The sequence below is a fragment of the Leptonotus elevatus genome, chromosome 15, assembly GCF_054856555.1.
Source record: "Leptonotus elevatus isolate MCC_2025b chromosome 15, RoL_Lele_1.0, whole genome shotgun sequence".
Taxonomy (NCBI): Eukaryota; Metazoa; Chordata; class Actinopteri; order Syngnathiformes; family Syngnathidae; genus Leptonotus; species Leptonotus elevatus.
The window spans coordinates 10,968,315-10,995,622 of record NC_141253.1 but is presented as its reverse complement, the minus strand read 5'-3'; the positions used below and the strand labels follow the sequence as shown (position 1 = coordinate 10,995,622).

The following is a 27,308-nucleotide window of genomic DNA, read 5'->3' as shown; positions in this document are numbered from 1 at the left end:
GGCAGAAAAGGGTGTGGCCAACTTTGCATTACCTTTTATACCTAACAGCGCCATTGGAAAAAAAAAAAGACTGCAGAATGACTTTACAAGTGTCAATACAGTTTGTAACGACAGAGGTAAGAATGTCAACTTTCACTGGAAGTGTGACAGGGTGGAAAAAATGATGAGTAGAAATTGTGCAAGTCAGAAGATGCGATGTATTTTCACAAAAGCAAACAACTCCCATCGTATGATTCTAATCCTCCAGTCACCAAGCAGTTATGCTCACAAACAAAAATTTCCTTGGCGGAGGTAATAACATAACACATCTACACACTCACGTGCCTCCAAACCTGAAATAAGAAAAGCAATAAGTCAACACTAATTCAAAGTTAAACAAAACTACTCACCATTTGAGGAGGCCCGACAGGTGCTTCTCTTGCCATTAGCTCATATGCTAATTAGATAGGCATATAGTTATTCCCTTTTCTATGGCGTATATTTCTGGAAAGCTCAACATTTTCCGGGGACATCCTCTTTCCACTGTATAATAAAAAAGTACTTCTCAAAAGCACATTTTTACTAGCACTTCATACAGTGCAAAATTCTTATAAAATCTGTAAGCTGTTTGATGGCTTTGTAGCTTAATATTTAATTATTGATATTCTGTAGCATGGGGTGTGATAAGAAAAATGTAACCACCTCAATTTGCTTGGAAAATGATCATACATTTTAAGCATTTCCGATATTTACGATGGCAGTAACGCCGAACATCGGGCGCCTTTATTTTCTAATTGTAGCTTTTATTACTTGTTTGTATTTTACTGCAGTTTGTGTTGCCCGCTGATTCTTGGTAGTATGCCAGAGGAGGCTGTAAATAATCGTTTCCCCCTCATGTGTGGGGTGTCTCACAGATGATTTATGGTTTCATGTGGTATCAAGTCTTCAATTTGACTCAAGGGAACAGGAAGTGCTCTTCTTCAGAAATACCAGAGACACAACAGGAAGTTGGACGTCACAGTTCGTGTTTGCTGCTGCAACTTTGCAGTCAAGTCAACGGTTCATAACACACACACACACACGCACACACACGCACACACTTCCAGTAGGTATCCGGACAAGGAGACTCTAGGGATGAGGAGGAGGAGGAATAAGTCTCTGTGGGGGGGTGCACAGGATGCATCCTTGTCGGAATGTCTTGACAAGAAAAGACATCCGTAAGCACTTTAGCAACAAAAGTCATGCCGTGGAATGCCACTGAAAAATAATAATAATAATATGGCAGTGGCCAAAAGACAAGGAGGCCGTGCGATAAATCACGTACACCGGTAACATGGACAATGGGGTAGGAAGTGTTGCACGTGGATGACACATTTGGAGCATTCCAGACATGCAAATTCAAACTGTAAAACGGAGACCAGCAGCGTTACGGTGGAAATACAGTACACTTCATGCTTTATCGCCCCCTTGTGGCACTAAATAAAATAACCTAGGAGAGAATATTTAATACAGTAATAAAAAAAAAAAATGTTTCTACCATAAAGTGAAATTAATCGATATAACCACACATAGCAAGCTAAAATATTTTCATGTTATGCATTTTAAGTTTGGAAAAAAAAATTGTTTTGATTAAATGTTGAATTAAATTTGTCATCTAGTTAAATCTAATATTAAAAGGTCATTTCAAACAAAATAATAGTTTTTCCACCTTGAAAAAATACTTGATTTTTAAATATTAATAAAAAAGTTGATTTAAAAAGTAATTTGCCTTGTGCCTTAATAGATACCAAATTTATTTTTAATTTTCAATGTAATGCAGTACATAGTCTGAAGCAAAACTGATTCACCTTGACATAGAATGTCATTTATTTGGCAAAATATAATATAGACAATTATTTCAAGCAAGATTAATTTATTTTTTCACCTTGATATAAAACATTTTTGATATAATACTGTACTGTATTCAATTAAATTAAAACATTTATTCAAACCTTGAGAGATTATTGAGGGCAAGCCGTCATTTTCGATGATATCAAGAGCCGGACAGACGGATCAAAAACAACAGCACAAACATTATTAGCCCTCCGGGCTGACCATCTGAGCAAACCACATTTAGCTGCGTTAATGCTAATGTCATACAAATGTCTTTGCTGCCCTCTTGTGGCCATCTTAAGATCAGTAACTAAAGGCATACACATGTCTGACAACAGTTGCCTATTAAGATGCAATTTCTCTACATTTTGTATTGGCTGTGATTAAAATGTGCAGTCAAGCCCAGCATGCGTCAGATGTTCCCTCAGAGGACCGCAAGGAAACAAGTCAGCCGGCTCACACTCACACTGGCCACCCCCTGCCCCTCACCTTCAATGCCCTGTGGTGTGGTGGCAGGCCGGCTGGCACCGCAGAGACCCGGTGGCACCGTGCGGGAACCGACGTCAAGCTGCGATGAAAGATGTCGGCCGATTGTTTCCTGTTATTGAAATATTGGGGTGGGCGGGGATCAAATGGAAGCAAGTGTAAGCAATCTACGCATGTGCATACACGTAAAAGTCTTCAAGTGCTGATGCCCAATGCTGATTTGCACCTTAATTAAGGCGGATACCACATTATTGCAATATACAGTACACATTTGTCTGGAGCCGCGTCATGATAACAAACATACAATTGTTTGTGGTACTTGGAACAGAACGTAACCTCAAACAATGAACCGCATGCTGCTTCACCAAGACATTATTATCTGATCACACATGGCAGCATGCTCTGGTACATTTCCCATTACAATGGCATTTACCATTTAACAAAAACAGACTGGCGAGGGGGAAAAATAGACTGTAAATAGACACAGCATCCTTTCTGGACTGAACAGAATGAGACGAGTCATCCTCATTCACACACTAGCTGCTTTCATTGACAAAAACACATGCAGGCAAGAAAAATGGTTTTTTTTCTTTTTTTTTTGCTTCAGATGTTTACACCAAGGTGAATTGTAAGCCTGCTGGGGGTAATGCTAACACCGTAGGCTAATAAAAAATAAAATAAATCAACAAAATCCGCCTGTTTTTACCCATCTCTGGGGGTGGCCATTTTGCCACTTGACGTGGACAGAAAGTGACATCACAGCTGCTCAGTGCTCAGGTAACAACCATTCATGGCTCACCTTTTTTTCTGAGTTTGATCAAATGACATTATTAGCAAGCTAAGCCATGATTGGTCGTTTAGTCAACAGGAAGTGACAAATGGCCACCCACTTAGATGGTGAAAAACATGTGGATTTTGCTGCAGAACTTTTAATGTTAATGCATTTTTTTATATTTCCACAATGCAAATGCCTATTTTACACGGTTAAAACAATAGTTATCATCATCGTTCAAATCAAACTCTCCCTTTAAACTTGAACACACTTCACACGATTTAGTTAACACATTTAAAACATTTAAATAGGTAGCAAATTTTTGCTTTCAAGTAGCAGAGTACGAGATTTACTTTGTACTTAAGGACATCTAAGTTGTTTTTTTTGCACATGCTTTTAATGTAACATTTAAGTTTTAAACATATATTTGTAAAAATTCCACATGGTTGAAGTTACTCTATGTTGTAAAAGCCGTCATTTCAAGTAGGCCTAACATTTAGCTGAAAAAAAAAACAAGAAAAAAAATCAGTCCGAACTCAGAGGAGGAGTTTAATATTGAATTTTTTATTTGGTGTAACGTTAGTTGATAATTGAAACCTGACATTCAAATTGACACTAGATTTTCGTTAAAATTGAGATGCTATGGCTGTTTTTAGAAGGTCACTTTCAAGTAACAGTGTCTGAGATTTAATTCGGATTTCAGGAAATATTAATTATTTAACATTCACCTATTTATAATCGAAACAGATTTACCGCTAACTTTTAGGTTTGTGGAACGACAGAAGAAGTCGTGGGGAGCACATTTGAGATTATATTCGGCGGCAGGGGAGGCTCCATGGGGGGGCGTAACAACTTCCAAGTGCACCGCCCAGATGAGTGACCAAACTTTTGGACAAGTCTGACTCGCTCACACCGTTGAGTGAAGCCGCATCCTCCACGCGTGGACTAAAAACCCCTGTAGCTTTCCTTTAACTCACCGCAAGCCTCTTTGAGAAGGTACGTTTATACGACAGCGTTTTACCCTTTTGTTAAATTTATGAATGAGCCCTTTTGACCGAATTCGAGTGTTTTTCATATTCGTAAACGTGAGACATTTTGGGGATTGTTGTTGCAAATGGAATAACTCTTAACGCCACTTTCGTCACATTTCACCTTTTTTCCAGTTTTACCTCCAGCATTTCCTTTAAACATGTGTTAACTTTTATAAGTTGCATTTCAAACCAATTCGGTTTTATTTGATATCAACGCCGTATTATTGATAAATATTAACCTTGGACTCGTTGTTTGCTAACATTCCAACATCATTAACACTTTCGCAACTTTCACTTAAACCCTGAATCTAACTTTTGCCCCCCCCCAACACACACACGCACACACACACACACAGCTCCCTTTGGGTTTTCCATAAATTTTATTTGAACAAACAGTTTACAAAGACTCTTCCTCCCCCCCCCCCCCCCCCACCAATGTGAATCACATAACAGGAGTCAGCCTCCTGCTCCTTATCTGATCCCGCATTGTGATTTTATTTAAAGCAAAAAGCTTTGCGTATAAGCGCTTCCTGAAACATTCCCAGTACACAACCCAAAGACGATAACCCTCCAGCTTCCGATTGTGCATCAAGGAAGCCGGGGAGAAGATGCCAGGTGATTGTGCAGAATCCTGATATCTGCTTTGTTTTTGTGCAGCTGTTGTGCGAGTTGTGCAATCGACTCATTTTGTAATAAAATAATGGATTTCTTTGTCCCTGAATTCCTTCGGAATGCTACTGTTATAAATAAATAAATCCCATTGTTTTTTTGTCCTTCAAAATTTCCATCCCATCTCGTCTTTTTCCAGGCCCTGACAGTTAATTTACCGGACCTGTCCAGCTCCAGGAGACCCCCCCGGAATTCTGCAAATCCAAATCCATCGAAACGTCAACTGGAATCCATCATGAAGTTGCTCAGTTCTCTTCTTTGCCTTGCTATGGTTGTCTCGGGTGAGTCGCTTGATTTAATATCCTACCGTCATCAAAATATACGGTTTAATTCTATCTATGTGCCGTATATTTAAACTACAAGCCTGCAAAATCCTCATCCATCAACCCACAACAGTCAGTGAGACGGTAGCTTGAAATATGTAAAAAAATAAATAAAAATGATATACTGTATAGTGTATATCATTGAGGCACTTGACTTTAATGCCCTAGCTTCATTAAAATATACTGTAATTCTGCATTATGTTTTAACAACAAGCTTGCAAAATCCCATCCACCCACCCATAACAATGGGTGAGCGACTTTAGTATCATTCATGTATGTGATGAAAATATTATGTTTAACCTACTAGCCATAATACCCTACCTTCATCTAAATCCCTTTAAAGGGGCTCAAATGCACTTTTTACACAATTGATGAATCCCATAAATCTCATCCACCAACCCATTGCAGTAGTGAGCGATTGTAGCTTTTAAATATGTAAAAACAACATTACAGTTATTGAGTTGATACCTTGCAGTCATTAAATGCACTAAAAAGATCTTATCGATCTATCTGACTCAAAAAAAGGTCCATCAAATAAAATGAGACAAAACAAATAATACAACTAATGAGTCGTACTGCATTATATTTAAGATGTCAGAATTCCATCCATCACATCCATCAACACATTGAAATCCATTAGAGGCTTGAGTTTTAAATATGTGAACTAAACTCTTGAGTTTGAGTCAATCAATTGAATCCCCTACTTTTTGTAGAAATGTGCTTGTAATACTACATCACGATAAAACTACAAGCCTGCAATCAACTTGCGATTGTGGCTTTGCACGCCATCCAAACATTACATTTGAGTCACTTGATTTGTTACCCTACCCTCATTAAAATATATGCATATTTAAATCATAAACCTGAAAAATCTCATTAATCCCATCCATTAGTTCGCTATTGTATTTTTAAATACTGTAAACCAAACATTACACTCAAGTTCAATCAGGTTTCAATTTTATAAAGTCCCCCGAGGGCCATGCCTAAGTTATGATAGAAATATGTATCTTATAGATCAGTTAATTCAAAACAACAACAAAAGAGATTTCAAATGAAGATAATCAACATTTACCCACACTTCCTGTAATATTCTCTTATTCTGAAAGACAAAGTGACCCACTTTCCGTGGCAGATTGCCGCTGATTTAGTGAGCGATGATGTGATTTAATACACAGTATCTTTCACTAATTAACAGCATGTCAACACTCTAATAATGCATTGTGGTGAAAGACGTTTACAATATACAGCAGAATAAAACCTAAAGGTGCTTTACAGGCCTGTCGCAGGGTGGAACGCAAGATGGCAACCGTGTATTTGACACTCTTGCTGGCTGTAAACGATCATTATTGTTATATATGCTGCAATCACATTTGTCACTTTCAACCAGCCTGACGCTGTACATTCACACTAGCGCAAATCTCCGTCCATCGCTAGAGGGCTTGCTCAGGTCTGACTGACAGGTGATTTTTGGATGCTGATACCAATATTGCTCATAACGATATATCGGCCCATATATAAAATGAGAACGTTGACAGACACTGGTTAGTAGTCAGTGTTTCCTCTACATTCATTTGGTAGCGGCAGTGAAAAAGACGATTAAAAACATCGGAAATTTCAGAGTTTTGTAAATGGAGCATTTAAATTTTTTTTTGAACGAATCAGCCTCTGCGGCAGGTGCCGCAGCAGCGCATATAAAAATAATGGGTTGGTCTATGGCGGGCTGTGTTAATGCAGTTTGAAAAGGCCTTGAAACTGTTTGGGGACAGAATTGAAGAACCAATTTCATGAGTATTTATGCGTTTTTTGGGCCAATCTGTAACAGTTCCTTATTTGTATTTCATGAATTAAATGGCAGGCCTGTGAAAATGCTCTCCCAGACCCGTAAACAACCCACACGTCTTGGGTTGCCCACCTTTGCCCCGAGTCCGACAAGCATGCCTAAAGCTATGGCTTGCGATGCTGCTTTGATTATTATCTGGCCGGTCACACTTCTCTGCAGCTCTGATTGAATGTTTTCAAATAATAATTTTCTTATTTTTCTCTTATTGATATTGAGTACTTATTATCCCATAATTTCACTTCTTTTGAGGGGGGCGGGGGGTTTATTTATCAATACCACTGATTGTGGCCAACTAGTTCACACAGTTCAGAGAATTCTTACGATTATTTCTTAAAACGACTTTATCATAATTATTGCTTTTCACATCATTAAAAATAAATAAATAAAATTTATTTATAGGACTTTTTGTCTGAGCATGCTGCATTTTTTTTTCCAGCGCAAAAAAAAAAAGGTCTAGAAGAGTATCTGATTAAAGCATTTTCTAAAACGTTGACCAGTGTAATCTCCATTAATAACAAGTCGGCTTGGGTTTGCTGCCAAATACAGTGGCAAGCTTTGCATCGATTGCTTCAAGACGCGATTCAACAATCAATTCCACACAATCGACTGCATTTTCGTCTTTCTAATGACGCGCCGCTTTGACTGACACTTTCAGTTTAAATTTACATAGTTGTCTATGCACCTATTTGAGGTATTGATTCTAAAATGTAGGATTTATTGAGCATTTTGTCAGAAGGGAAATAAAAATAGCAGAATATGCTATTGTACTGTAGCTAACATCCCATTTGAAAGTTTGTGGACCTCCTGCTGTGGTCGTGCCCACCCTGGAGTTTCCCTCCACGGGCTGGAGGAAAATTACAAAAGCGAATTAGCCAGTGCCTGGACAAAAAGGGAGGGGTGGTTAAAACTGCTTTACAGGGAAAAAGAGAGATAGCAGTAACCATAAGACATACAGGAAGTGGAGGGTTCCCTTTTTTGCAGAGCATATTGGATGTGAAGCTGTTATGGTTTACAAAGTGGAATTATAAATGAGGACGATGAGACGCGAGAGGGTTTTCTCAGCCGAAAGGAGGCCGATGTCATGCGAAAAAGCGGCGTGGCGAGTCAAAACAGGCCACTTCCTGTGTTTTAATGCGGCGTGAGCCAGCCCCGGGCGGCCGTCAGACTGGGTGGCAGGGAGACAGACGCGACCACTTGTCGCTGGCCCAGACCGATTTCAATCTCCTTCAGTGTTATGCCCCTCCCAAATAACAATCCATTTCTGCCTGCCTTGCTTTTCCTCTCTTTCAACTCCCCATGCACTGCAAATAAGGCTCCTGTGCCAATCTCCTCTATTCTTCATGTATAATCGCTTACTCTTGACCAGAAAGAAAATATTAACTTCATGGACAAAAATTGTTGGTACTTTTCCGTCAAGGAAAGAAAAACCTGCAATTAAATATCTCGAAATGGACAAAAGGCATCAAAACTAAATAATAATGTAGAAAATTATCAAATAAATAAATATCAGGCACGATAACAACTTTTTTTCTGAATGATATATTTCCCAGAAACTATCGTTTATTTTATTTTTTATGTCACTGATATAGTGATGTTGGACGAAAAAAACTAAAACATCCTTTTTGAAGTACGGTTAAGTACATTTGTGACTAAAATGAGAGCAGACAAGATCATTTGTGCATTATTCATACTTTTTTACATTTTTGTTGGCTGGTTATATGATTTTTGTAATGAAAAATTGGTAGCTTGGTATCAAGAAAGGTTCCTGTTTTCCAACTGATCGAATCTTTACTCAACTAAATAAAAGCCCAAATAAGACATATGACAATCACAATCTCTTACCAAAATCCAGATGTCTGTTGCCGTACCAAGACTGACCTCTGTGAGGCAGCATTGTGCCACAGGGCATCAAAACTGCTGGAAATACAAAGAAGTGATAGAAGAGGTTAACATTTGGCGTATCTGTTAACGACAGTACAGTTGCAAACTCTTCACCTTGTCATTTTGACTGTCGGGCATTGTGAGACGTGATAAACGATCCTTCAACACATCGTTGCTCTTGTCTTGTTATTGGAAACAAAGACAAGCGTCAGGTCGCTTCCTGATTGGCTGTCTTTCTGTTTCACATGAAAATCACAGGGTCCCCAGCTCAATGTTAACACACGCATAAAGATTTTCCATCATAAATATTAAACTGACCATGTTCCCAGCAGATCAGGGTGAATTTTTTTTTTTTTACAGACATCGGCTAATAGGGCCTTTTCTTTTTTTTTGTCTTGTCTTTTTTGTCTTTTTTTTTCTTTTTTTGTCTTTCTTCTTTTTTGTCTTTTTTTGTCTTTTGTCTTTTTTTTTCTTTTTTCTGGAGAGCTCAGTATTGTTCATTTGGTAATTTTACCGATTTGACATGTCATCATCATTGCTCTCTTTTTTTAAATTTATTTAACGTAATTTTATTATTATTATTTTTAATACATTTTTATTTTGTATGTGCATGTGAGTGTGTATTCATTAGTTCACCTAAAACCTATTAAACAATCCCATACCGTTCACCTAAACCGAACACTTCAGAATCCAGCCAGAGTCGCGAGGCCGTTTAGGAGACCCGAGGAAGGACCAAAGAAAAGAAAGGAAAGTGAAATCCAGCACCGACCAGACACCACCCACGGGCCACCAACCAGAGTCCTTCACCAACCCCAGAAACATCTAAATTCCAACAAATCAGGGAGACCCCAAGAGACCAAAGGAAAGACTGAGGATAATAGGGCCTTTTCTGACTTTATTCATAAAGAAATATGCTCAAAATCACCCCGATTAATAATAACCTTGCTTTGATAACATGTAGCAACGTGTATATGATGGCACTTGAGTCTTATGAAATGAGCATCTTTGTGTTCTTCTTTTAAACTAGTCAATCTTCTGGAGCGAGTTACACCAAAAAAAAGGCACAAAGAAAATGTAAAACACTCGTACGACTGAGCTTTTGTGTGGTATGTTGAACAGCAAGGTTTTGTGCATAAGTACCTGCATTCCAACACACACACGACAAGGGCTATTCAAAAATAATACTAACGTTGGACCTCATTGTGATGTCTGGCCCAGTGCTCTTATTCTGCAGTTTGCCCTGAACGGCTCATTAGTCGCCGTTGAGATAAATGCCTCGTCAGCATGGCGGCCACTTGTGCCCATGTCAACATGCCTGCTGTCTGCGCTGATAAGACCGGGCATTTTATGCGCCGTTATCTCTTGACCGTTTGTGCCCACGGGCGGACCCAAAGGCTCTCGCAGGAAGTACGTACATTTGGATGGATCCGTGAGGTTGCAAAGTCATTGGTTGTCTTGACAGACCGGTGACCTTAAGTACTCAAAAGAGTTTAAGGCTCGAGCTCATTTGTCGTCAAGGATGAGTCTTATCTTAATTTCGCTCAATCATTCACCCGGGACGTGAATTAATGAGGATAATGCTACGCCGTCGAGCATAAGCGCTTTAAATGTACCCGACAGATTCATCACGAATAAAATGATCTCGGCGCAGATGTAGTGTACTGTGATTTTTGATATGCTTATCTTTTAGCATTGAGACTTAAGATTTCTCTAAATAATCATTGCTTCCAGAACACCGTACAAAATGTACGGGTTTTTATGTACTTCTAAAGCATTGTATGCAGTTGGCTACAATCTGGCATCAAATTTTACAGTATTAGTTCTTAACAATAAATGGTTGCCACTGATTGCTATTAATTTTGTGGTGGTCAAAATCGGATTCACACTTGAATAAATAGTGGAGTGCACTTCTTGGCTGAAACCAGCAGGGGCGCTGTTGATTCAGTCTTGACGAGTTTGTGGTTTGAAAAAATTCAATACTATTATTATTTTTAAAAAGTTGCAAAAATGTAATGGTAGTTTTTTTTTTAGGAAAGAGTAGTAACATTACAGAAGAAAAAAAGTCATCAAAAAAAAAGGATTTAAAAAAAAAAGTGCCAGTTGATAGTCATGTTTGTTTTATGTTGTGTTTCTGTAAAGCGCTTTTTGACAGCTAAGGCTGTTTGAAAGCGCTATAAAAATAAAGATGACTTGACTAAGAATTTGGATGAATTGATTGATCATATTTCCTGTTGCTACGTGATGCACTCAGTTCTTGTTGTTTGCAAGAAGCTAATGGCAAAATCAACAAACTTGAGTTTTTTGGTAGAGGTCCATGTAATGGTGCTGATCCAAGATTTTTTTCTTAACCTTAGTTTCGTATGCAGTAGGTTGTAATTTTATAGGTGTATATACAATCTGGTTCTGAATCCAGTTAGGACTGTCAGTGTCTGAGGTCTCAGCTCAACATAAAGTTAGTGTTATGCTCAAGGCCTCACTATCCAAGATCAAGACTTTCCTGAGACCAGAACCCATCAAGACCAAAATAAGATCAAGACTTTTGAGAGTCAAGACCAAGACAAGGTCAAGACCGAGACAAGAACTAGACTGAGACAAACTGAGACCATGACATGACCAAGAACATAAAAATCTGCATTTTTTTCTGATGGGCAAAATTTCTTTCTTTTTTTGTGTGCGCTGATTTTGACTCTTTTTTTTCCCACATAATATTTTTTATTGTTTTTTTAATTGTGATTAGTTAGCTAGGATTTGATCATGAACCAGAAGTGTTGACATCATCCAAATTACAGTAATTTCTGAACAATAAGGCGCACGGGGAATACTCGTGTTTGTTACACATATAAGCCGCACCTGACTGTAAGCCGCAGGTGTTTTAATGTTCCCGCTACTTTCTTTTCCATAATGAGGGCACAAATTGTCTCGCTCTCGTTCTGTCTCTCCTCCTGTATTTGGGCTCACTTGGTTTGTTTTGCTCTGCTTGACGCTCTTGCGCTTCTTTTTATAGTGCGCCCCCTTGTGATCTGATGGATAAGTTGCACCTTTGTATGAGCCGCAGGGTCGAATGCAAGTGAAAAAAGTAGCGGCCAGAAATTATTGTATGCATTTTTCAGTATTCACAGCATCATGAAGGTTGCAGTCAATACGGGTATTGTGTTTTGGTTGATTTGAAGATATTTGCTGTTATAGCAAGTGCTTCCCCTTATCACTACATTAATGAAGTTAAATAATAGCTGATCATTCCTGATTTTGATGGCAAATCCACAGTCTGGCCAGAACCCACAAAGACCAAGGCAAGACCAAGACTTTTAAAAGTCGAGTCCGAGACAAGACTAAGATCTTCAAAATGTGCTCTCGAGTGCAACAACACCTACAGAGCAACATTCTTGTTGATGTTCATAATCCTAGATTAAAATAATAATAATAATAAATCCTCGTGAGACATTGGGAACAGGCTCATTCCCAACGAGGTGTTTGCAAGCCTCTTGATTCGAGCACTGGGCGGGTTGTCTTCCTGTTGATTCAGGTGCCACGCCGCTCAATCTGTATTTATAGACCTGAGATCTCTATCACATCTTCATAACTGTGTGTGTGTGTGTGTGTGTGTGTGTGTGTGTGTGTGTGTGTGTGTGGGTGTGTGTGTGTGTGTGATGACGCAATAAGAAAATCCTGAGTGGATTGAAACAAATGGCGTTTTATTGACGTCCCAGGAAAACATTAGAGATTTTTTCGGGGAGATTTTTTATAATCGGACAAAGCCATGATTGAATATTAATGCAGTTAAAAACAAAACAAGGTTCCCAGGTATCTTAATAAAATGTTGCGGATGTCAAATTGCACAAAGGATGAATAATCACGTTATAGTTCAAATCACTCTGCCGATCTGTCTCAAATGAATACTGCCCCTCCAAACAGTGACCACTCAGAACTATTGCATTGCATTTTCACTCATGGAGGCAGCACTTCATCACCAATGTACTGAATTACACTTTAAATAACCCCCAAATGAAGTAAGGTAAGAATTGGACATAAACACACAAAATGTGGATGCATAATTAGGGACATTTGTTTTGATTTATTTTTTAACCACTGGAACCTTTCGCATAAAAACTGTCACAGGAATGTAAATGTCGGGATTTGCCCGAGTGTTTTTACCACTTTATTTACATAGCGCTGTGGTTGTAATTGATTTGAATTATTATTTATTGTTTTGATCAGGTCATGTTCAATAAAACATACATGATACTTGATTGTAACTGTATTGGATTGAATTATAAATGTAAATATTAATATTTTTTACTAATGCAACAAGTAAGAGAAAGAAGTTTCTACTATTTTGCAGCATTGTACTTCTGAGAATGTCTTCCATATAAAAGTAAAATTGGTACTGCGTGAAATCCTTAACTGAATTGAAAATCAATGTGAATCAACTCCCCCTTCTGAATCGAATCGAATCGATTTTGGAAATCTGAATCGAATCGAATCGATTTTGGAAATCTGAATCGATACGTAGCGCTCTGCCCTCCCAAACCGAGGGACGTGGTTGCGGCACGGGTTCAATTCCCTCTCCCAAAAACAACAACGGGAGGTTGGCTGCTTGAAAAGTCCATCTTGCCAAATAAAGTTATGCTTATGTCATTATTTATTCATTTGTCAAGTAGACTTCAAAAGAGGGTTTTTGTTTTGCTTTCTACCCATTTCGAACAGTCATCTATGTATCTGGAGGCCCGGGCCAAGTGTCCTCTTTTTTTGGAAATCAGGTATATATCATATTGTCACCCTAAAAAGAACAGTCTGCCCGAACCCGAGTCGTCCTTCCAGATGCAAATGTCTCATGTAACTTCACTCATGATGATGATTGAGGATTTGAACTCATACATTTTCCCTTTGTCTCGAAGCTTTGGTTTGGTTTACACTCAAACAACCTTTGTAGCATTTGAGTTTGCGCTCGAGTTGAAAGCAGCCTCACAAATCCGTTTAAGATTCTGCTGATACGGAAACCTTGATGTCGTTAACATTTCCAACTTTTCCTCATCACTGGAAGTCAAACCCCTAACTGCTGCAACATTTTAATTAGCTCGTAATGTGTTGCGGGAGTATTAAACGAGCTATCTGAGAGTGATAACCTCTCTCGTCTCATAAGCACTGTGCGTTTCCCCTTGTTGTTTCCACTTGGCTTGCGTCTTTATTCAAATATCGCAGCCGTCGTTGCGCTCCTGCCTTCAAATTTGGAAGTCATCCATATCCGCGGGAAAGAATCCGTCAAAAATGAAAAAAACAAACAACAACAACAACAACAAGCTAATCTTGGCTTGTTGCGGATGATGCATCGGTTGTTGCAGAGCGACATCAATCTCCAGCGATTGGGAACAGACACGGTGGCATTTGTCTCTGCTTTCAGTTGCGCTTAATTAGCATGGAACTTTTTAATTTGGTCTTTGTGTTCATCTAACATGCAGATGAATGATTATGTTGCGCAATCCATCTTTGGTGATACCAGGGAGCGAGAGTACCGCATAGCCTCAAATATTGGACTTCATTGGAAAAGATGCCATGCCTCAATTAAGCACCCCTCTCCAAATGCACGTCTCAGGTAGTGCTACTAGGCAGCTGTAATTACCTTCGTAGAGGGTCTTTAGTTCACGTTATCGACATATGGTGCTGCATAATTATCAAACTACTCAATAGTTATTTGGATAACTAGCTAAATCGTTTTGAGTTCATTTTCACGAGCCGTTGGATTCGGTTTGTTTCACTCATTAGCACTTGGTTAAACTTAAAAATATAGATATGGTAAACATAAGACTGTTGTGGTGGTAATGACGTCGACCTGGCAATTTTCTGTCTTCACAGTTAATATCAGCATCTCAGTAACGTTTTTTTTGTGACCCTGTGATCTTAAACACTCGAAGCTCACTTCTTCTCCCCAGTTGTGTTGAAAGCAATTTTATTTTATATGCCACACCACAGGGGGGGGGGGGGGGTGCTCTAAAACACAGATGTCAAACTGAAGGCCCGGAGGCCAGATTCAGAAAGGCACTTGATTTTAAAGTGTGCATAAATTGTGTGCGTCTACTTCATGTAACTTACTAAAAGTACAATCTGTACCAAAATTGCAAATAGTCTTCGTCACTTTTAATAATGTTGAGGAGTACAAACATTTTGTTGTGCCCAAATACCTTTTTGAGCACATTTTTTTATATCCGATATCAATGTAAGTTGTATATTGTATTAATATGATGATGTGATGATACGTTTATGAGGTATCACAACTATGAAGACCCCTGAGGAAAAACATAAGTACAATATGGGCTGTGATAAAAAATGACCATCCGTACTGCAAATTGAAATTCCCAACTTTGTTTCAGGGTACGACAACAAAGACCGGTCCCAATATATGGCATTGATGCTGAAGTAATTACAACAAATCATGAATATAATTATGACTGAACAACTGTTTTAATGTCGATCAGTGATACGCTACGGCACATTCTGACTTGCGTACAAATTTGAGTTACGCCGCTTCCCTCTATTAACATCTCCCTTCAATATTTCCATCCTTTTACCATCAGGATTAAAAAGTAGCAGTAGAGGAATCAATGCAATTATTTCAGTTTGTCTGCTCTCTTGTTCACTTATGGACGTTAAAGTAGAGGAATTTCCGAGTCGTACACATAAACAGTTTTGCTGTACTGTGTACGGGTTCCCAGCATAATAAATGATCAAAAGTTTATGTTAGCATTCCTGTAGAGTCTAACGCGTGGTCGCTCCATAGTATTGTTCACGGACATTTTTGTGTGCTTTGGTCCTTGACACTTCTCTGCATATTTACAGGGCTAACACCTATACTGACTAAATAGTCGTATATTATTAAAAATAAACCTCTCCCCATTTTGTAGCTGAGTAATTAAATTCTCCCGGCCTCCATTTGCGGCAATGACCTTATATACAGTATGAGCGTGTACATACAAGTGATATGTTATTGTTTATGATGTGACAAAAGATAGCATCGAAGCAAACGTGCATGCGTGAATATGGAACGTCTCGTTACGGGCATTAAGCGAGCGCAGAGGAAGCGAGCCATAGACCTTCCATACGCCACGGCTGCACTGGCTGTTCCGCCGGCTTCCGACAACGATGAGGCGACGGACGAATGGCTCCCCGAGGTGTAAACAGCGCGAGTGTGAAGACAGGCTGTCTCCAGGCTCCCCGATTACGTCCTGGCTTCCTTTCCAAGCGTGGCCTGGCTGGAGCACCCGTTTGGCTCGCGGCCTTTTTAAGCTGTCAAAACTTTGACACCACTAATCACCGTCTTGCGTGTGTTTTTAGTGTGGATAGCATTTCAGGTGGTTGAGGAAGTAAGATGCTCAGGAAGCTTGTGTGATGGTGTGCAGCAAGCACAGGGGTGAGAGGCCAAGGGACAGTGCATGCCCCTGCAGAGTACTGATAAGAGCTTGTTTACCTTCCTGTGGATGGTCAGGCCTCAATCTGCAGCTGCGGAAACGCCGGGACAATAGGTGTATGTATGTGTGTGTGTGTGTGCTTGTACGTATATGTGTGTGTATGTGGGGAGGGGGGGCTATATGGTGTGTTGCTGCGAGAGCTGTCAAACGATTAAATTGTTAAATGAGATTAATCACGTTTTCGAATTTTGATTAATCGCTTACGTAATTAAAAAGGTTTTTTTTAATCAACATTTTTTTGCCCGCCAAATTTGAAAAGCACCAGTTGTGTGTTAATTATTTCGACATTTAATGCTATGAGGACATCTTCAACATTTTTGAACCACCGCACACTCTCATCTTCCTCTTTTTTCTAATAAGTTAATTACTTGCAGAATTTAAAATGGAAAAAAAAAGACCCCAGTGGTTTGACATGAACAAATATTCAGAATGTCATACACAAATATTTATTAAATGCTTTACTTTAAAGCATGTAGTTATGTTTATTGCTCAAACACAACCTGTGCTACCTTGAACATAACAATCCAAGATAAAGGAAAATCTGTGGTCAAAATTAATAGTGTGATTAATCTCCATTAATACATGATTCATTTTTCGTGATTAATCAACGCTTTAACTTTGACAGCGCTAGTTGTAGCCTTGACACTTGCCTTTTTCCGCCATAGCGAACCACTCGAGAAAATTGGGCACCTCCCTTTCCTCGGGATTCTTTCCCCAGACGCGAGCATTTTATTCACGTTTACATTGAGACTGAGGCACAATTAATTGTATATGTCAGGGATTTGCAAATTAGGGTGGCCAAGGACAAAACATATTGCATGTCAAATACACAAATATGATCTATATATCTTTGCAAATATACAAATAGTCCAAGAAACATAAAAAATCTAAATATAAGAAAAAAAATACATTTGAAAATATATAAATACGAAAAACAAATATTACATAAACATTGTGTGAAAAAAATACATTAAAATGATTTAAAACATTTGAAAAATGTTAAACAAATATTTCTGAAAATGCAACCATTTACACGGGGGAAAAATAGTATTTTGGACAGAATTTTCTGTTTTTGTGCATCTTTGTCCAAAGAAACTATGTTCAAGTCAGATGAGCAGCTTCAATGAAATAAAAGTATTGGTTTGCTGCCATCTTGACAGCAAGGAACTATATTTAAGTAAGTTTGAGTTTTATTTAGACAAAAGTAGTGCTTTCCCGGCATATACCAAGTCTAGGACTGCAGCTAACAATTTAATCTTAATCTCTTAATCTGTTTTTTATTTTGTCGAATAATTGGATAAAAAGGTCTAGGCCTCTGAATAATTCATCCATTTTTAAAAAAGATTATCGATTAATTTGATCGATTAATTGTTGCAGCTTTAGTATAGTTTATCGTAAACATTTTGTGGGGGACGTCAATTTACCAATTTTCCCTATTCGTGGCAAAGCTCGGTCCTTATGTGTAGTCATGACATAAATATATATTTTTTGGACTTCAGTTTCAAAGGTTAATCGCTAAATATTGATGAATTGCAGTTTTCAGTAGCTTGTAATCTGTAACTGCAATTTAGTGAATAACTCCTTTAACATGGGGATCATCACTTTCACTCCTCTCCCACGAAAATAACAACTCCCTTTGCCTTTATTCAGGTTGAACCTCAACAGATAAAATGTTCTTTATCGCCCTGATGTTTAACAGAGCGTGGTGCAATGTGTTACTCTGAAGGGAGGATTATGGGCAGTTAGAATAATACATTGCACAAATACAGTACACCCTGCAATGCATCACTAGCTTTGATAGTGCTGCGTAATAACTATTTTCCTTAAAGCATTGCATAATTGTACCCATCTTGCTGAAATGCACATTTTAGTCATGATGTGCGCTGTATCGTATGTATGCTAAGTCAGAGCAGACAAGTCAAAGACACTTTTTTGTCAGGGATTTAGCTGCTTCTGTGGAACAAAAGGGAATAAGTAGAATTACAGGATGCCAACCAGCCAGCAGCCAGCTCTGTGTTGGACTGCATTGATCCCCAAAGAAGATAAATCACCTCAAAGTCTCCAGGAACGCCCAAACACAGTCACCCGTTGCCCTTAGTGCGGCTCGAGTGCACTCCGCATAATTATATTGGTCCTACGCGGACGGTGAGCTTTCATTTAGGAGGCCCGGCTCAGCCTTCGGAATAATAAGAGTGTCTTCATTTAATCCTGGAAACAAATGAGAGGAATACTCCCTGAGGAAAATAGACTCACATGGACAGTCCATTAAAGGCAAGATGATTATGTTGGCTTGCCAATCTTTACATTGTTAAAGAAACAAGTGTTAAACCGAACACAGTGGTACACAGTAGCTATACACATGTAGTAGTTATACATATCATATCATGTTCGTGGCTGTGCAAAGTAAATCTTATTTAAAGTCTGATTAGAACTGTCACACTTTGAACCTCGATTGATTTCAAGTCTCGTTGGCAGTGTAGAATGCAGGTTGTTTACGACAGGGGAACCCATAACTCCCGCTTTTGACAGTTGGCCACAGTTTGAAATGAGATACTGACATCTATAGGTCTTAAGTATTACAGTCTTAGAGTTTTACACTCCAGTTGTTAGCTTTGACTTTCCATTGGAGCATGCAAAAGGCTCAGCTGAGCTGAGAAATAATCCGAAAGAGAGTCAATGATAAATAATGATAAACCAATGATACCTTGCAGAAAATCCAGCGAATAAACCAATCCCTGCATTTTAAAACCACCATGGGGCCACGTAAGTCCGACACGGTGTGAAAAACACCAGCAACCGCTGCAATGGGGGCATTTGTTTGCGTTCTCCTGAACAGCGGTTGTTTTTTTTGCCGCCGACGTGCACTGATGTTTTATCTTGTCAGATGCAAGTCAGTCTCCGCAGGGATCCTTTCCCGAATAAATCTGTCAAACAGAAAGCCTCGCTCAAGGAGAAGTTGCACTGTGAAATCTGGTGGGAGGTGAGTTGTTGCAGGAAGTGTAGAAAATGAGTGGGAGCTCGAGAGATGTGCTGTAGAAACATTATTTATATATATATATAGTTATTGGAAAATCTAAGCAGTGGCTGGTGTTTGTGATGCCCCAAACAAAATAAAAAAATGATGCCCTACTTTGCAATGTTTGCAGTGGCCGTCTATTGCACCAATAAATGAAGAGTTAGCAAGGATCTTTTTAGACGACTGCCAATCAAACTAGAAGCTCTTCAGTGAAACACTCTTTCCCAAATAAGTATTATTCTGAGGACAATATGGTTAGCTGAAGGTATTTTGTGCACGTCACATGCGTTAACCTGCGCCTGAGAGAAGCGTGACCTGAACACAAAAGTTTTTGTCTGGATATCTGCGCAAATATGTTGTTTCAAAAGGAGTTTGATTGTGGAGTCGATGTCCTTTGCTAAAGGTATTGTGTACTTTTATCGTAAAATCCACGAAGCAGGTTATCAGGCCAAGTGCGCCATGAACACACATTTTTAATCTCTGGATATTGCCCAGAAAACTGTTATTCTGAGAGGAGTTGGAGAATAGAACTGTTGTTATTAGAATAATGGTCTTCTCATAAAATATTTATCTCTGGAAAAAACATTAATTCCGACAGATGGTGGAGAGTAAAGCTGTTGTTGTTAGCAAAATGTATTGTATACTCTTCTTTTAGAAGCTAAGCTTTTCACTTGAATAAGGTTTTTCTCTGTATCTTCAATGAAAACAGTTTTTCCAAGAGTAGTTGGAGAGTAGCGCCGATGTCATTAGCTTAAGGTATTGTGTAAAAGCCACGAAGCACTTCATTTGCACAGAGTTGTGCTTGGGAGAAGCCCATTACAAACACAGTTCTTTTCTGTATCTTCCCAAAGAAAACCGTTATTTCTTGAAGAGTTGGAGAACTGAGCCACTGAGTTTTTTCCTGACTTTTATCGTGTACTGTTCTTGTAAAACCACACACCTAGTCATTTGCTTAAACTTGTCTGTTTAAAAAAAAAAAAGTATGATGTGAGTACAAAGATCTTGGCATCCTTCATCATGATAGCTGTGCCAAAGACAAATGTCCCATGGGATTACTTAACAGCTGTTTTGTGGACCTGGTTTTAAAAATACCACAATCACCCCTCAAATCGTTGACTCACTTGTCCGTATCGCTGATACGCCGAGACTTGAATTGGTGGAATTCGGTTAGTTTGCCGTCTGCCCCCGCCCCCCCCCCCCCCCCGCTATATCCCAAACATCTAACTGGAAATCAGCAAGCTGCCGTAAACATTTCCCCCCCTCTCATGAAATGGGAAATGGAGGCGGCTGATATAAGTGGATAAAGAGGACACGGAATGGAATAGTCCTCCATACCTCATTTACCAGCAAACCGCTTAGCGAGGCCATTGGCATTTCCTGGGTCACAAGGGCAAAATGAATGTTGATCATATCCTATGGTGCCTTGTAAAAATGTGACACATGCCCGCACACACACTTACAAATGCAATCTGCAATCAACACGATTTATGAGTGAGACCTCTTGGGGTGACTGTCATGGAAAGTTGATTCCGTCACAGCAGAACAAGAGAAAAATGCTTTTATGGCTGTGGTGGCTATTGAGCTAGAGACATGAACGCAGAGAGGCAGAATAACAGGAAGCCGGCGGCCTTGACCTCCAGGGTGAGGGGAGGGATGGTGTGATGGGGATGGACAAAGACAAACTTGCAGTACAGACCGGGAAGGCGTGAAGTTGTTCCACGAATGACATAACTGCCCTTCATGCCTCTTTCAGTTCAAATCAAAGCATGTAAGAAGCGGCTAGGCTCTGCTACAGTAGTTTATGACAAGGCTATCTTTAAACTTGAAGGAGTCTACAAAACCATCACAATCTCATTGTAGCCCGCATAAAAAAGTCAACATGATGCGACCTGTATCTGACTTTTTTTTATGTCAGTCTGAATGGCTCAATTCCGATTTTTTTCATACCCGGCCTGGGTCACTTTCATATGTGGTCCGAGATCGGATACGCATCCGAATTTTTGCAAAGCAACCACAGTCTGAACGACCAGGTCGCATGTATCCGACCTCGACGTCAAGTCCAATATGCGCTCCGCGCTGGCGGGGGCATTAAGATTGATTTATGCTTGACGCATCCGCGAGGTCCGCACGGCTCAGGAGACGTACGTGAATCGGCAAAGTTGTTTCGAGTAACATGTGACTTTATATTTGACTCGAATTTAATCTCACTTGAAACATGAAGCATAAAGATGACATTTGTGGTGGTGATATTAGTAATTAAGCCACGCAGACGGCTCATTTATTACGTGTGGCAAGGACGTGACGTCATCGTTAGGGAGGAGGGAAAAAAAGAAGAGGTCTCCGTGAGATGAGGCGCTGAACAGGCTCGACTCATTTTCACAAAATATTATTTCTACCTCCTCCTGCATCACTCCTCTGTAGATATGAGATGGTGAAAATATGAGCCCCGACGACTGACTTATAAAAGTCCGCGGCCCTGACACGCAGTTAATCAATAAAGTAAGCACGTTACTTTTTCAAATAAATTGTGACAGCATTGCTCAACTCAATAACTAATACGAGTTAGTGAAGTAGCCATTTAGAACAATCACAGAGAGAAAGAGAGATCTTGAGAGAGAGTCCCAGAACCAAACTGAACAGTATCGCTTATCATACAGTAGTTCAGTAGTTCACAAATTCTAGAGTCATACCCTTTTCATGGGACCTGGGTCAGGAAAGAATTACTGATCCCGATTGGCTTAGAACAGTCATGTGACCTTATCACCGCTGTTCGTTTTGAGGATACAGAATGTTCTCTCTGGGATATTTTATCACTCCTGCCGCTGGTCAGAGTAGAGCATGTTGCTTGTTGACAGCGTAACCGCCTGTGTAACATAATCGCATGGACAAGTGCTGCCCAGGTCACAGCATTCATTTAACCCCTCCATGCCTCATCCATGACCAGACAGGCCGGTCCAGATTGATTCCTCCTCCAGAGACACGGGTCCCTCTGGGGTTAAACAGCGGCCCATACCAGTAGATTGATGGATGACTGCGGCTGCTTATCCTGACATGTTTGATAAACGCGTCCCAGATGATTCGTTTTTAAACAGTGCCGTACGAGTCACACAGAGGGATGCTCCCACACCAACGACAACGAGTTCAAACCGTTGTGAACCACGAGTCCGATGCACATACCTGGACTCAATTTATCAGTTAAAAAAGAATGCGCCCTCAGTAGAGCACAAACCTCTACCAAGGCCAAACAATTAAACTGTGGTAGATGCAGTGGAACCTTCAAGGTCGACGTCGATACACATTTGAACCCAAATAATATTAACTGACCAGTGACCACATCGTAAACCTTCAAGAACTATACAGGCCTTTTTCTAACATTTTGAGATTCAGTAATACTTATACTTACAGGACATCATCGGTTAAGGACGGTCGGTCCTGATGATGTTTTGAGCAACTGGCACGCAATAAAGTACTCACTGTCCTGCGGCACATTTGTGTGCTCTGAGAGGTCAAGGAAATAATCAAATTTTACTTAATGGTTCCGAAAATGATTATTTACAAATCATTTGGTGTAGGTAATCTATCCATGCCAGTGACATATAGTGACAAGCAGAACAATTAAAACTTAACAGTTGACCTGTCTTCAAATATAAGGACCACAATTCAAGCTAAGTACAATTGTTTGGACTAACGACTGTAAGACTATGGCGTGTTCCGACTTGTGTACAAATTTGACTTTCATTGCAGCCGTAGGTACAAAACTGAGAAGCCCTGTACTTGACCTACAACTGCCTAGTATTGCACACGGCAATTTTCAGCATTCCATTGCTTAACCATTTACACTTTGCACTGTCTTCCAGCCTCACGTCCAATGTGTGATCCCGTGGAGGTAAGCGACAATTCCTGGATATACGTGAAGGAAATGCAACTCGGCTGCTGGACCAGCTTCGTGGGACAGGACAAGGCCGAGGTCCACATCCTCAAGCTCAACTTTGCTGCCACGGTAAGAATTTGCAACTGATCATAATGTGGCGCTGATTGATGCAAATGAGAACAAGGGAGGATACATACATGTGTCAGACACAATAACGTAAGATCATACTGTATTTGCTCAATTTACGACCTCCCTCTCTAATGGATGACACTTTAGACAAAATTAGACAGCTTAATTAGATGCCTAACTTTTCTCATTTATGAAAAAAAAGGGATATCGCAACTGTAACTAACTCGGGTTTAGACTGCTGTACGCACGTGACCTTGAGGAGACGCCATCTTTAATGATTACCATTTCAGACGACTTTCATTTGGACATTTATTATTTCACTGTCTGACTAATTACTTTTGAACTGCATTTTGATAATTTTTTTTAAAATTTCATTTTATTTTGAAAGGCACAATGCACATTAATGAACATCAAATTAAGTTGTAAATATGCCGGATTCTAGCAGCAGTTGCTAATTTGCATCTATAGTACCCTATGCATAAATACATTAAAATGCACATCACAAAGCAATGCAAAGTCAATATAAAACAAATAAAAACATTGCAATAAGACAACAAAATGTCACAGTAAGACGACAAGATAAAAACAAAACAATATATAAAGAGTTCATGGTCGCATTTCTGATTGTCCTTCAGCCAACATTTAAGATTTCCTTTGGATTTCCTTTTTGTTTGAAACTCCAGTACAAAAAAAATAATGAGGGATGTTTCAGTTTTTTAATTTTACGTCGGGTTATTGAAGCGAGATAACACTTTGTCAACAGCGCAGCGCGTGCACCAAACCCTAATATTTTAGTTTTTATATTACACAAATTCAAACTAATGACTGCATTTCCATCTTGAAAACATACATTTCTCTTTATATGCTATGGTATGGACACGCGAGTCGTCAATGTCGGAAAACGTAACACAATGCATATGTCCCTTTCTTACGTGTTCCATATTGTAGTTATTTGTTGAGCGCCTTTAGTGATTCTAGGGTGTTAGCAATCTGGTGTCTTCCTGTATTTTATTATTCAATATGTGCGTGGCTGAAAAGTATGTGCTTATTTTTTATTGTTTTATTTAACAAGGTAAAATGTTTGAGAACGAATTCTCATTTACAAACATAACCTGTAGATGAAGTCTTTTAAGAAGTTTAAGTCTTGTCAATTCCTACTCACTACTGTGGTTAACTGTTACTACTCTTACAACTACTTTTTCAAATTCGGACGTTACCTTGAAGTTAAAGTAAATATATACTGCATAGTAACATTTGAGTACTTTGATGAGTAACTGTAGTCTGATTACATGATTGGGAAAAGTAATGGGATAAAACAGTTGTTTCTGAGAAATGTGCATGTTTTGTAGTAAAGGGTTACATGTTACATGATGGTAATCGTAGCTTTGTTGTTTTTTAAAATCCATTTTGATAGACATATTAGTTCATCCTCCCTCAACTGCAGTTAAGTAAACTTTCCTAGCCACACATAAAAGTGCAGCAGCCAGTTTTGCAATCACACCCATCGTCACTGCCAAGTGTCAAGATGTCACACATTGCTTATTTGATATTTATATCCATTGCACCGCGCTGTGTCACACGTCCGACATCACTGCCTGATGATTATCTTCAGCTGACAGGACAATGCAGTACGTCAAGGCTGGCTTCTCCCCTTAAATGAACGATGGTGGGTCATCATCAAAATAAATGTTCTCCATATCTTCTGCCGTAATGGGATCTGCCATTCACAAATATCCTGTCATTAAATCTGTTTATAACCGCATAGACGGTGTGTTATGTTTTGTTTAATACAAAACACGTTACTACGCCAACATAAAGTTAATGATGTCATTTTGATAAAGTGATGTGCAATATGGCTATAATATTATTCTTTCACAAGAATATTATTGTATTTACTTATGTTATTCTATTTTCCCCGTCTTTGGTTATCCAAAAAGCAAATCTCAAAGTTTTGTTTTGTTGCTTCCCGTCTTTAGGAATTTCATTTATTTCTGCTTAAATTAATTTCCACCTAAATAATAGGTTTACTTACTTGTTTGTTGTTTTGTTATTGCAATTCTAAAGAATGTAACATAACATTTAACCATAACCATCAAACTGAACTGCCTGGCTTGGCTAATTTGTGATTTTTGTTGAAGAATAATGTTGCACCTCCACAAGCTCTCTCAAAAGTCTTTTTGCCCAAAGCCAATTAGCTGGTGCGAACAAATTCATTTATTTATTTTTTAAACGTTGATGAATATGTGAATGTGCCACACCTTGTCCCACCGCACGCATTCGTCCCCGCCTGTGCAAACTACATTGACTATAAGGTGCAATCGCACCGCCGGAAAATGCTCAACCCTCGTTTGGCGTTTAATGTACCATTAGCCAACATGTCTGCGGTGTGGGCACATTTCAATTTATATTGTGCTTGGTTAAAATGCCAGTGCTAAATACATATTTTCAATAAATATTATCATTTTAATAAATTATAATAAATGCAATGATGGTAAAAAATTAGCATCCCCTCCCGGCGTTTCGTTTTTCGGCCAAGCATTTTTCATTTTCGGTTTCGGCCAACCATTTTCATTTCGGTGCATCCCTAGATTGTATGTTAATATTGATGTTTGCTGAAAAGTCTAAAGTAATGTGGTTTTGAAAATACTGCGTAAAAAATTCCACAGCGCCATTATTGATATTGTATTCTGGTGTATTGATACAGCACCCTGAGACTGCACTCCAATAGTGCCCTTTGTCTTTCAAGGAACTGCAATTCACTTAGCAGGAAAAGGAACGCTGGAATCTTTAACACCTTCTTATCGCTGTTCCTGACTTCATATTTCACCGACGCAGTCCGCATTTGTCACGACCTTATCAGTGTGCTCACGCTCACTCTTCTTCTGTTTGCTCTCTTATAAGCTTCCCTGTTTCTTCAAGCCTTCTCACATGTTCATCATGACGATAAGGCAGGCGTCTTTTCGTAGTCACTCAGTCAAGTTGTAAAAAGATTGAATCTTCGAGGTAGCAGCAAGGCAGGCTAGTGCAGAAGATTTTGCAATGCAAGAAAAGGATTTTTGGGTGCCTGTGCGATGCATCCGCTGCTGTTCAGCACTTCATGCATAAAAAATGACATAGTACTGTCATGCTACGCCTGGATAGCATGCGGATTTGAGCTGTTTGGGTGAAGAAAATCCCCCACCAGAATTTTATTTTTTTACCACCTTCATTTTACATTTGACGAATACAGCACACCAAAATGTTTAAGGATAAAATTGGAGTAGTTAGTTTGGTGGAATTGTTCCCACGCTGCCCCACGACGCAATGATGCTTTACGACACAACCAATTGATTAATTTAATCCTTTTGAGTCAAAATTGAATGGTTTCCCTGTATTGTATTAATAAAGGGTTGTTGTCACTTATCTTGGCTTTGCCCCATACTCTCATATGGACTAACACAAATCAATTATTAATGGTTCAGCCTTGGCGAAGGAAGTAGTCTGACTTCATCCCTCGCCAAGCTGTCCAGTCAGACGGGAGCTTTTTGCCCTCCACATTTTCACCTCCTTCTCTGTCTCTTTGTTTTCACAATGATTTACACTCCACCCTTTGGCAAGAATTGATTTTTTATTGTATTTTTTTTGGGTAGTGGTGGTGCGAAGACCGGGATAATTCATAGGGAGGAGGTTGTCTGATGTCCCAAACGGCCTGGTTTAGTCAGGCTTGTTGGCAATAGGCTGAGACGAGACCAGCGGAGCCAATTCCTTTTTTGGGAGTGGAACAAAAGAATAACTGGAAACGGCATCAATAATCTTCCTTCACAAATGAGGAAGTGAGTCAATTTTGAAAGTCATGACGAGTGGTGTCCATTTCAACTTGCCTTTAAAAATAATAATAATAATAATAATTCCTGGATGCTCTCAACACAGTTAACACTGAATTTCCCCACTAAAGGATACCTGTAATTGTAACCATAGCACAGGAAATACAAATGATAGC

At 39.3% G+C, this 27,308-nt stretch overlaps 1 protein-coding gene and 1 long non-coding RNA gene across 2 annotated transcripts in view; one reads left to right on the top strand and one right to left on the bottom strand.

The window, feature by feature from the left end:
* Positions 1-1,770: 1,770 nt before the first annotated feature.
* LOC147161901 (uncharacterized) lies at positions 1,771-16,200 on the bottom strand. Its single transcript, XR_015097318.1, has 4 exons — positions 15,939-16,200; positions 8,968-9,089; positions 8,815-8,889; positions 1,771-2,449 (listed from the first exon to the last, which is right to left on the bottom strand). It is a non-coding gene; the product is annotated as an uncharacterized LOC147161901 (long non-coding RNA).
* Positions 4,004-27,308, top strand: part of eng (endoglin) — a 52,064-nt gene continuing 28,759 nt past the window's right edge. Inside the window, exons 1-3 of the mRNA XM_086097576.1 lie at positions 4,004-4,105; positions 4,949-5,090; positions 23,187-23,329. Of these exons, the coding sequence (XP_085953702.1) occupies positions 5,045-5,090; positions 23,187-23,329 (189 nt within the window). The 5' untranslated portion in view covers positions 4,004-4,105; positions 4,949-5,044. The remainder of the gene's footprint in view (positions 4,106-4,948; positions 5,091-23,186; positions 23,330-27,308) is intronic.